This window comes from Typopeltis vanoorti, chromosome 6 (assembly GCF_054136105.1).
Source record: "Typopeltis vanoorti isolate ZY-2024b chromosome 6, IOZ_Tvanoo_1.0, whole genome shotgun sequence".
NCBI lineage: Eukaryota > Metazoa > Arthropoda > Arachnida > Uropygi > Thelyphonidae > Typopeltis > Typopeltis vanoorti.
Genome location: NC_143554.1, coordinates 14,333,166 through 14,345,682, shown reverse-complemented (window position 1 = coordinate 14,345,682; position 12,517 = coordinate 14,333,166). Strand labels below are relative to the sequence as shown.

Here is a 12,517-nt window from a genome sequence, read left to right as displayed (position 1 = left end):
TGAACCCAAAGCATATAGGGTCCACCTCTTCAGAGTAAATAGCCCATGCTCATTGGTATTCATATCATTATTATAATAAATTTAGTTTATTATAATAATGATATCCTTTATCCAAGTATAAGCAAACAAAGTTTGCTCCTGAAAATATCTTCAGGACTTAGGTAAGGTAGTGCAACTCGTAGCAAATGTGGACCAAGCTACCATCACTCCTTGTCTCAATATCTCCCATAATGCAAAGCACATCTCCTTGCAGACATGTATACTGCTATGCATTAAGGGAAGGGCCACTACCCAGACCGCTTTGACCTTTATTGAGGTCTCGTCAGTGGGAGGCAGACCCAGAGTGGTGATACTCAGGTGGCAGAAGCAACGGAGAGGTGTCATATCCACCTATAAGAGTTGTCAACCACCTTATTATTAAATTACTCTGGATTTAGAGAAAGAGGTTGGAAGTTTATTTTGCTCTTGGTTAGACTATAATAAATTTAGTTTAATCCTTTATCCAAGTGTAAGCAAACAAAGTTTGCACCTGAAAATATCTTTAGGACTGAGGTAAGGTAGTACATCCCTTGGCAACTCGTAGCAAAGGTGAACCAAGCTCTCGTCACTCCTTGTCTCAGTATTGAGACAAGGAGTGATGAGAGCTTGGTCCACCTTTGACTGGTTTTGAACTTTATTGAGGTCTCGTCAGCGGGAGGCAGACCCAGAGTGGTGATACTCAGGCGGAAGAAATGGAGAGGTCATATCCATCTATATGAGTTGCCAACCACCTTATTATTAAATTACTCTGGATTTAGAGAAAGACGTTGGAAGTTTATTTTACACTTAGTTAGACCCAGAATGGTGATACTCAGGCAGAAGCAATGGAGAGGTCATATCCACCTATGCTACGAGTTGCCAAGGGATGTACTACCTTACCCCTGTCCTCAAGATATTTTCAGGTACAAACTTTGTTTGCTTACACTTGGATAAAGGATTAAACTAAATTTATTATAGTCTAACCAAGTGCAAAATAAATTTCCAACATCTTTCTCTAAATCCAGAGTAATTTAATAATAAGGTGGTACACCAGTTGGCAACTCGTATAGGTGGATATGACCTCTCTATTGTTTCTGCCTGAGTATCACTACTCTGGGTAGTGGCCCTTCCCTTAATGCTTAGCAGTATACATGTTTGCAAGGGGATGTGCTTTGCATTATGGGAGAATACTGAGACAAGGAGTGATTAGAGCTTGGTCCACCTTTGCTACGAGTTGCCAAGGGATGTACTACCTTACCTCAGTCCTGAAGATAGTTTCAAGTGCAAACTTTGTTTGCTTACCCTTGGATAAAGGATTAAACTAGATTTATTATAGTCTAACCAAGTGCAAAATAAACTTCCAACATATCATTATTATGTTTGCATAGCTCAGCTGAACTCACACATGCACTTTTCCTCACTTTTCCTACCATGGAGATCTTGTTTCCCTGACTGAATTAGTCCTCGCCCCAGTAAATAATTTCTCCAGGCTCCTGATATCAAATCTACTCATTTAATACAAGATTTATTGTATAAATAACTTTTCTCATTTAAACAAATAAGCAAATCTTATATTAGTTACATAATATAAATGAATATTGTTATTTCTTAAAATAATGCTTATATTTTATTTATAGGTATGTAGTTGGCATGTGTGGTGATGGAGCAAATGACTGTGGTGTAAGTTTTGCATCCTTGTTTTTTGTACAATGGTTTTCAAAAATAAACCCAAGGTTTCTTGCATGTTTAAAATAAATTTGAAATAATATAACTATTCTGTATATACTTATTACTTCTTAAATCAGAATCATGTGAATATTACAATTTCTGTGTTTGATTGTCAAATGCTAGAATGAGAATCCATGGATTGCATCTTTTTTTGCCGGCCTTGTTGACCGAGTGGATAGTGTATCTGCTCTCCAGCCAAAAGGTTGCAGGCTCGAATCCCACCATGAGCATGGATGTTTGTGATTGTCTGTGGAAATACCAGTGGTGGTCGCGTTAGGTGGCGTTTGTGTAGTTGCAGTCAGTTGGTGATTGAATGGTGGAGACGGAGTTGTAGAGCAGGTGCCCTCCCTTGATGAGTCTTTGGACTCCCTGGAGGTGACATTTGACTTTATGAGAGACATATGAAATAATTTATTGTGAAGTGAGGACTAAAGACTTCTGCAGATATTAGAATTTAAGAATTTTTGAAAATTTAATTAACATTGAGCTGTTAATTAGCAAGAAATATATAGCCATTTATATTTCTAGTGAATCTTTTATTGTAAATATAAAAAAAAATATTATGTTATATTATGTTCATTAAACTTGATTATCATGGACTGATTTTCTCCTCTTCAGTAATTCTTTTGCTCTCTTTACAGGTATAAGCTACTGGTGAAAAAATTCACCAGTAGATTATCTTTAGAGATGCTTAGTTCATTTAATTATCTTTTTCCTGAACCTCATGGAAGTCAATAAAAATATTGAAAATATTTTCATTTAAAGATCCTCATCATCATCATATTCCTAATGTCTATCCTTAAGGAATAGATATTAAGCATAGAGTTAGAAAGGCTATATTAGTTCAGGATACTGTAATAGTGCAACACGAAAAGGATAAATTAGTCTTGTCAAGGCTCCAATATTGTCAGATTTTAAATTATCTTAGAAGACACTTCTAATGGCATTAATCCATCCAAATCTTGGTCTTCTTTTGAGTCTTTTCATGCCATTCTGGCATGAAGTATGCTTTGCTAACCTTTCATTGATATTTCAGTGATATTGTTAATGTTTGTACCTATTTTCATGATCTTTGATTTTCTTATAGACAGGATTAGGTGTTGGATTCATCTCTTCTTCAGGGTGTATTACAACACAGAAAAACAGTAAATCATATAGATATAATTTGCACAATTTAAGCCTTTCTGACTCTATACCTTGGTATTGCACTTAGGTTCCTACTGAGAGTTCACTTATGATGAATATGACTATCTGATATAGAATTTCCATTGCAATGACTAGAGGGTTCCCCCCCCCCTTCTGTTTTGAATTGTTTGTCTCTGATGAGAACCAACATTTCTAAACAACTGTCTAGCTAGTGAAACCTAATCAGTGCACTAATAAAAGGTTATTATACAAGCTGCTGGGAGAATTGGTTTTTTAAGTAGTACAGGCCAAGGCAACTCCAATGCTAAAGGTTATATTTTTATGAAAATTCTCTGGTAAAATTTTGACGCTTTTCAAATCGTTTTATTTGGCTTATAAAAAGATAACAGATATTTAACATCCTCATTATATTACTTAATTTGCCAAATCAATGCCTTTTTGACTTTATAAAGATATTTATTAAGTGGATTATAATTTATCATCACTCATAAGAAGCTGCTAGTGCTGTCATTTGAGGTCATAACTTTGCTGAAAACTTTGCAAAATAACTCATAACTTTGCAAAAACTGGTACCAAAACTGACAAATAATGTTCAGATACAGCAAGCATTCTGACCCAAATCTAACCACGAAAAAGCAATATATCACAGAAAAAAGCTTAATTAAAAAAAAAAAAAAACTTATACTAGAAAAAAAATCTCGATAGCAAAAGCTGATAAGAGTAATGCAACTGTTATATACCAAGAAGAGTACAAGGGGAAAAAAATGCAGATTCTTCTAGACAACAATTCAACATTCCAAATTACAGACTGAGACCACTATGTCTGAAAAGTTGGGTGGGGGCGGGAGTTCCATCCTGATCCAAAGAAATCATTCACAAATCAAAACCCATTCGTGTTAAACCATTAGTACTTGGTTCATTTTTTCACATGTCAGATGTTTTTATGAGCACATGCAAAATACTTTATAAAATATCATAATAGGATGACTGAACAAATGTCTGTTTGTTTACTATTTACCATCAAACCAGTTTCTCAAAAAAAAAAAAAAAAAAATTGTACATTCGATCATTATTTATAGCTTTAATATCATATAGATATGATTATTATAAGTCCTGTTTTAACAATTTACTTGCATTTTATGATATGATAACAAGTGTGTTAGATAAGAGGGAATCATATAGTAATATTCTTGGACTTTGCAGAAGCATTTGATAGTTTACCACATGATTAGTTGATGTACAAGCTGCAGATGAATGGAATAGATAGTATATTGGATCGGAAATTGGCTCTCTGAATGATACCATCAGGTTGTGTATGATGGAGCAGTGTCTCAAAAAAAAGGAGAGGAACCAGTGGCATGCTCCTTGGGGCATGCCACTGGTTTCACAGGGATCCACAGTTCATGGATTGTGGATCAATCCATGGTTCAATTTCACAGGGATCCACAATCCACGGATTGTGGATCAATTTCTGCTGTTTAACTTGTTCATAAACAATATATCACGTGAATTGGCTGGGGATCTTCAGTTGTTTGCTGATGATGCAAAGTTGGAAAGAATTATAAGTAGCGCTGCTGCCATTAATTCCCTTCAGGAAGATTTGAATAGAATTTTGACTTGGACAAAAGAGTGGGGTTATGATTTTAATATCAATATGTGCTAGGTATTGCATTTTGGAGTGCAGAAATATAAGGTGTGTAGTACTATATCGACAGTGCTGTAATGCAGGAAATGGATGAGATTAGAGATTTGGGAGTGATGGTACAGTAGATTGAAGTTTAGAGAGCATATTGCTAGTGTTGCAAAGGCTATACATTGTAGCGCTGCTATGATAAGAAGTACTCTAATATGTAATGATAAGGAAGTGGTTGTGCCATTGTATAAAGCACTGGTCAGACCCCACTTGGACTATTGTGCTCAAATCTGGTCACCCATTTTCAGTGTGATATGGAGACATTGGAGAGAGTCCAGAGGCGAGTGACTAAGACAACATCAGGACATTCGATTGCTGGCTATGGAGTGAGGTTGAAAAAATGTGGATTGCAGAGTTTGTGGATAGGAGGAAAAGAGGTGATATGATAGAGACATTTGAGTTAGTGAGAAGATTTTATCGAATTAATCCAGATTATAAAAAGAGTAGAAGGCGAGAGGGGAAAAACCGGAGGTCATCCTTCAAAGTTATGTAACAACAACGTCATGAAGAGGTGTGTAAAGAGTAGATTTCTTATGTGCAGAATTGTCAGTGAACGGAATGAATGCATTATCAGAATGTGTTGTTAATGCAAGGAGTCTTAAGGATTTCAAGATTCGATACGATAAATATGTTGTCAGTTGAATGAACCTCCCACAATGAGTCTGCTGATTCCATGGAGGGTATCATAATAATAATAATATATTAGATTATTATCAGATTTCTGGGGGTGCTATTTCTGGGTACTATTACTGACTTCCTATCAACAGAATTCATTACTGCATCATAACCAAATAAACTGAGCTGAAACATGAAAGTTTTGAAACTGACCAGAAAGCTTATGAAAATTTAACCTTTACCATCAGGATTTCCTCTGTTTGCACTACTTAGAAGACAAAAATCTTTCCCTAGAGTCTGCATATTCACTTTTATTTGTGCTTTTTGATTAAGGGTCCACTGGTCTCACAGCTGTTTAAAACTATTGGTATTCATCATTAACTAGGCAAGAACCCTCTGTCAATACCATATCAATTCCAAATCAGAAAATTGCATTTTTCATAAATGATCTCTCAATTGATACAAGAATTATAATAGTTTAAAAAGAACCTAAAAGGCTTGATTTACACTAAGCCTTTTAATCTTGTTAATCTTGTTCTTCAACTATCCTGATTAATAAATTTCCTCTAGGTTATTCCCTTCCCACAGGTGGTATCTAACATCTGTGTTGCTCACCATTCCTCTCCTACTATTCTGATTTAGTGACTATACCACCCTAGATACGCCCAGCTCACACATTCTTTAATGCCATCAGTGTCAGTTTTCTTTCTTTCTTTTGTTTTTAATATTATTATTATTATTCATGACACCTCCAAAGAGTCCAAAGACTCATCTCGGGAGGACACCTATTGTACAACTCTCTGCCTCCACCACTACACCAAACCTCTACTACCAATCATCACCTTCAGCGCCATCTACTGCCCACCACAGATAGTAATTTTTTGTCTGTAAATTGCGTGTGTTCTGAAGTGCCAATTTGTCTGTATGTGGGAGAAAAAACTCTGCTACCTCCATATGAGATCGGCTAACTCACCTTCGATTGAAAATATCCATATAAAGATATGGTTCAGCCATTAAGAACTCTCAGATCAGTAAGTTAAGATTAGTTTAAACTAATTTTAAACAAGTTCAAAATTAGTTTAAATTAGTCTAATTTCTCTCCCATTCCATGTAAATTTATTCATTTAACTCCTCACTATACCAGCTTTGCTTATTCTGTTGTCCTTTTCCATAATATCATCATCATCGATTTCCTGATATGCATCCCAAAGGGGTTTTCAGGTTACTATGACAGCACTGCATGTTTAAGTTACTCCTGTTCACAATTTTCCTCCAAATTAGCCTATTACTTGTAAGCACTATAACATTGTCATTTCTAACATTTTGTGCTTCTAAGGCAGTTCTAAATGAATCATTCCGCCTAGACCTTTGTCTTCTTTTTCCTGCCATCTAGGCATCAAACACCTGCTTTTGCTAACCTTTCCTCACACATCTATTTAAGTGGCCATACCACCTTAGATTAGCTCTGCTTAATCTAAGGTGGTATGGCCACCTTAGATTGCATTTTGGCAAGATAAGTACTTTGGCTTTCTTTCATTTGTTTTTCACTTTGATTTTGTTTTACTGGTGCTAGTGGTGGTTTCGTCCCCACTAGCACTGATTTTTTTTTTTTTTTTTGAATAAATAAGATTGCTGGTAGTGCAGCTAATATCTGCATCATGGATTACTTTTAGCGGTATCATGGCTGCCATTTTATAATAACTCAAATAAAGCATTTGCTGGTGGTGTAGAATTATTTCTATATTACGGGATTATTTAATTCTTAGTCTTACGACTGAAAGGTTTTTTTTTCTTACAATCAAATGCAGAGGTTATAGTCTTTTTCCCACTTGAGATAATGGTACCAATTCCTCCTAGGGTGCGAACTCCAGGAATTGAAATTCCTGGATGTGAAGAAGTGAGACAGGTAACGGTCGGTGCAAACAAGATTTATTCTTTTACAGTGGAGGGAAATATTTAACTGTAGTTAAAGATGTGGAAACGAGGGACAAACTATTACAGGATTTTATTTTTGAAGGCAGCACAGTTATTCCTGTAATGGTCGGGAGCCAGGTAAAAAAACAGTAAAAATCGAAAGATTTCCGATGGAATATATAGAGAACAGTACTGAAATTCTTATACAGACATTTTCAAGATGGAGTAAGATTAGTAATATATGAAAGAGTTTATCAGGTTAAGATCCAAATTGGTTTTCTGGTGATGTCACTTTCACAATGGATATGAAGACACCTGTACCAAATTTTGTCAACATTGGTACAACCCGAGTTATGGTAAACTAGCCTGGAGTACAATGGCAATGCCTGTATTGTAGTTCATACGATTACTTGGGTGGTAACTTCACCAAATCTAAATATTTCAACTGCATGGAGATCTCACATATCGCTAATCAGTGCCTCACACCTCACAAAATTTGTCAGAAATGCGATAGTTCTGAATACCGTGTTAACACCTGTCCTTTTAGAACTTTCACGGAAAGAGTGGGAGCACCAGTAGAGTCAATTAGAACACCATATATATCAGAGAGGCTTAATGAAGAGTTCTTGGATCTTCAGTCTAGTAAAGACAGCACTTTTAAACAAACTACACTTGATAAAATCACAAAAAGTGTGGGAGCAACTTTCCCAGTCAAATTCTGAGAACATCAGTTGAAATTATCAGTAACGAACCTAATATAACAACTGAACAGGTACAAAATGAAATGCAAATACATGCAACTGATCTACAAGGAGAAACTGGAGAAGAAACAGAAAAGCAAATAAGACAACTGAAAGAACTTAATGTGTAGACAAGATCATCAAAAAGGAAAGATGAATTAATAATAAATAATTGAAGATAAAAAAAAATTAAAAAACGGGACTACATCTAAAAGAAAAAGAAGTAATAAAAAATGTAAAGATGGAGAAGGCTGTGGATCATCAAATGAAAACTCTTCAGGCTCAGAAGAGTTTATGGATTATGAAGAACCAACTCATGCTAATAAAGAGAAAGCAAGAAATACAATGAAAGAAAATATAATAAAGTTTACTGATTCAAAGTTTTCTCAGTACAGTTATCACCTACATGAAAAAAACAATAATAACCAGCTTTCAAATCAAGAACGATAAGCATGAAATTGAAATAATGGAAAGCAACTGTAAAAAAACTGGAAAACAGTTTACAAGAAGAGGTTACACAATTGCGCCTTCACAGATTGAAGACCTGTGCAATTCATCCAAAATTTAGAAGTTAAAGATTTACCAGTGATACTTCATTAATCATAGCATCTCCTTTGTGCATTGCCTCATTAAATGTACGAGGATTCCACAGGCAAATTAAAGAAGAAACTGTATGGAAACTTATGCTACACCATTATATCAGGTTTTTGTTTCTCCAAGAAACATACTTCTGCAGATATAAAGATATAAAAAGTTTAACAGATAGATATCCACTTCTTTCTTATTGGAGCTTTGGAAGATTTAACAGGGCTGGAGTAGGAGTTCTTATTCTTGTCCCCCTCCTTGGGTCATTCTGTAATATCCAAAAGGATGCAGAAGGGAGAATCATGACAATTGACTGGAAATACTGTGGATGTGTAATAAGGTTTATAAATGTTTATGCTACATCCAGTGAAACAGAACAAAAATTCTTCAGGAATTGTAGCCATATTTATATGGTGCCCACTACATCAGCCAGAGACTGCAATTGTATTGAAAACCCCACGTTAGACAAAATAGGAGGACACCCCAGGAGTGGAAAATTGGGATATGCACAGTTAAAAACATGTCTCTACAATGCTCAACTAGTAGACATATGGAGGATTCGCAATCCTAATCTCCAGGCATGCCATACATGAATCAAGGTATTGGTACTCGTATTGATTGAATTTATATCTCTTCTTCCCTTATAAATAGGATAAAACATCTTGACATCAACATGTTAGATCATAATCCAGTTCTACTTAAGTTCCACTGCATGGAGAAAGTAGAGATCTCTTCTGGATCATAGAGACTTCCACCAAATTTTCCATTAATCTTTTCAACTAACTCTTGGAACATTAATGGCTTTGCTGTTCATATCCAAAATGGGCTTGACAGACCCATTACAGTATTTGAAGGTACCACAACCTATAAAGAATGCCAGACAAGAAAATCACCAGGACCTGATGGTCTAGGGATAGAACTTTATCACGAGACTTGGGATTTTATTCTTCCCATTCTAGTTACACTATTTAATTCCTTTCTCTCATCAGGACACATACGAAGTGAATTTGTAGCAAGCCATGCTGTCCTCATTCCTAAACCTAATAGTGTTCACACCTGAATCAGCAGCTGGAGACCTTTTTCTCTATCTAATACTGACTACAAGATATTTTTCTGCATTATCAATAAGGCTAAAAGTGGGAATGAGATACATAATTAAAGGCACACACAGGTGTGTGGAGTGCCAGGTTGAGCAGTAGAATTTAATCTATTTCTGCTATGTGATCTAGTCTGCTTAGTTAACATGAAAAAGCAGTCGATTGCATGCTATCAGTAGACCTTACTCAAGCATTTGATAATGCCTGCCATCCATTTCTATTCCACATCCTCCAGCAAATTGGTGTAGGTAAAAAACTATCCATTATCAAAGGAGCCTATGCCAATTCAACCACCTGCCTCCTAGTTAATGGGTTCCTGTCAGACCCAGTATGAAATTCGAAAAGGAGTCAAGCAAGGTTGCCCTCTCAGTCCACTGCTCTTTGCATTGGTTCTTGAACCTTTCTCAGGAAGTCAACAATACACATGCTGTGCGAGGAATAACAGTTCCTTCAACTATAAAGGAAAATAAGGTATTAGCATATGCCGATGATGTAATGGGAACTTTAAAGGATAATGATTCCATATATATACAGGGTGTTCGGGATAAATTTGATATATTTATAATTAATTATATTTTTCCGTAAGTTACATGTATTAACACACACTTCTCTTCATTTAAAAGTTTGGACCCTTCTTCATTCATATACAAGATGTCAGAAAGGATGGATAGCTGGAACCCACCTGAATCATGGAAGAGAATAACTTGTATCATGATGATTCGTGCCCGCCATCAAAATAAGGATATTATGACTGCTGCCCAATGCTCCCTGAATACAGTAAAAACAATCAGGCATGAACTAGAGACTTGCAATGGTGACTACGAGGATGTAGCAAGAAGAAAGATCCCTAGCAGACGATCTGATTGCGTTCGTACAGCAGAATTCCTCGCAAATCTGCAGGAACAGGTGTTGAAGAACCCTGGCATTGGAATTCGGGCTTTGTTCGTGGAGTTGCTAACTGTAGTCAAGCCCTGGATAACAAGGGTAGCCAATGGTAGGCCGTATGTATGGCAGCAGGATTCGGCCCCTTGCCACACCTCTGGGAAAAGTCAAAAATGGTTGTCTGAAAATTTCTACGACTTCACCAGTCCAAATGTTTGGCCTCCAAACTCCCCAGACCTTAACCCCATGGATTATTTTGTATGGGGCGCAGTTGAAAAAGACACCAATCGCACTTCCAGTAATACAAAAGCCCAGTTAATGGATAAAATTAAAACAGTTTTTGCGGCCCTTCCCAGGGAGACTGTAGCATCAGCTTGTTCAAGGTTCCGAAGCAGAATTGAAGCTGTGATCGATGCTAATGGTGGTTATTTTGAGTAAATCTTGTTGATAGTATTGTAATTAACTCTGCCTGTAATGTTTTTTTGTCAATTCATTAAATTTAATAGATACAAAGAAGATTTTCTTTTTCCTTACGAAACTGTCAAATTTATCCCGAACACCCTGTATATTTTTGGTATTTTAGAAAAATTCAACAAAAGCAGTGGATTAATTATTAATGTAGACAAGACAAAATTAAAAGTTTATGGAAAGTGGGATCTTGGAGGCATTCCTTTTGGACTAACCCCTAAGAGAGAACCCCTCATTATACTTGTAATTCCCTTCTCCACTTACCTAATATTACCAGTTCAAGAACTCATATACAAGAAGTTTGAAATGTTAGAAGACTGGAAAATAGGACCACTCTCCTTTTCTTCTAAAACTATAGTACTCAAAACCATAATTTTTCCTGCTCAGTTGTACATAATAAATATTACAGACCTCACAGAAGCTGAAGAAAAGTAATTATGTAGTAAACCTCTGCAATTCGTTTGGTCCAGCCAATACCAAGAAGTTAAAAAGGAATTTCTTCAACTATCAAAGAAGCATGGAGGATTTGGACTTCCAGTCTTAAAATTCTGCTATTTAAGTAATACCGCTTCTAAAATCTATAAAATATTGCAGACTGATCACACATATGCAGACCTTCTCCAGTACTACTTGGGTTTTCATCTTCCCTTGTTTGGAGTTAAGGATTATACAGGTCCAAAAGCTGAGATTGTTCCTGAATGCTACAACACTCTGTGCTTAACTCTAAGACTGCTGAAACACTCTGGAATTGACATTCTTTCCATTTAAAAAAAGTAGAATTTGGTATAAAGAAATCTTTAATTTCTTATGCCACGAAGTTCCACAGTTAATTACGGATAACAATATTTTGTTTCATAAATTGATGAAACTTCATCAACTTATGAAACTTCCTGTTAGGGTACAAGGGTACCCTAACAGGAAGGATCCTACTTGGAGAATTGCATATGGTCGCCTTCCAGCCAGTGCCATGAAATGGAGGTACTTTAACATCGGAGATCATTCTGTGACCAATTGGAAACTTGGAACATGCATTCTACAGCTGTCCTCTTGCCCTGCGTATTTGGAGCAGATTATGTAATGTGTTGGGCATTCCATTACTTACAACAGAACAGGTTATTTTTTTTACAATACCCACCTCCTGTCAGCAATGGGAAAAGAATTTAGATTTTTATAATTAATGAATTAAAATACCATTTATGGAAGGTTAGAAAGAAACATGGATTTGAAAACTAGCAATATCCAAGACATCCAAATGCTTTATAATATTGTACTGTGGAAATTTTATTGTTCAGTCAGACGATTTTTGTATTTAGAAAGAAGCATTCTAGGAGATATCAAATTTATCACTAGATGGTGGTAGACCACCCACATTATGCAATATTCACCAGGGCGAGATATTCTGTCTATTCTTGCTATGAGAGGTTTTTTAAATAGTTCCATTAATTCAATGTGGTCTTATAGTCAATTGCAGGGATGATCGGAGAGCAAACACAGACAGAGAAGGCCAACTCAAGGCACTTAACCCAGATGGAGCCAACCACCTGGGTATCAGTCATCTTTGTGCTTGAGTTTCGGTTGATCTTTTGGTTGTTCATCTATATGAGATTGGTGAAAAAGGAAAACTGATAGCC

The 12,517-nt window shown here is 36.1% G+C and overlaps 1 protein-coding gene across 4 annotated transcripts in view; it reads left to right on the top strand.

Annotated features, from left to right (window-relative positions):
- LOC150105306 (polyamine-transporting ATPase 13A3-like) overlaps nucleotides 1-12,517 on the top strand; it is a 479,234-nt gene that overhangs the window by 359,456 nt on the left and 107,261 nt on the right. For all 4 annotated transcript variants that reach the window (XM_090394686.1, XM_090394683.1, XM_090394684.1 and 1 more), the window contains one exon: nucleotides 1,656-1,698. In XM_090394686.1, coding sequence (XP_090250812.1) covers nucleotides 1,656-1,698 — 43 coding nt within the window. The remainder of the gene's footprint in view (nucleotides 1-1,655; nucleotides 1,699-12,517) is intronic.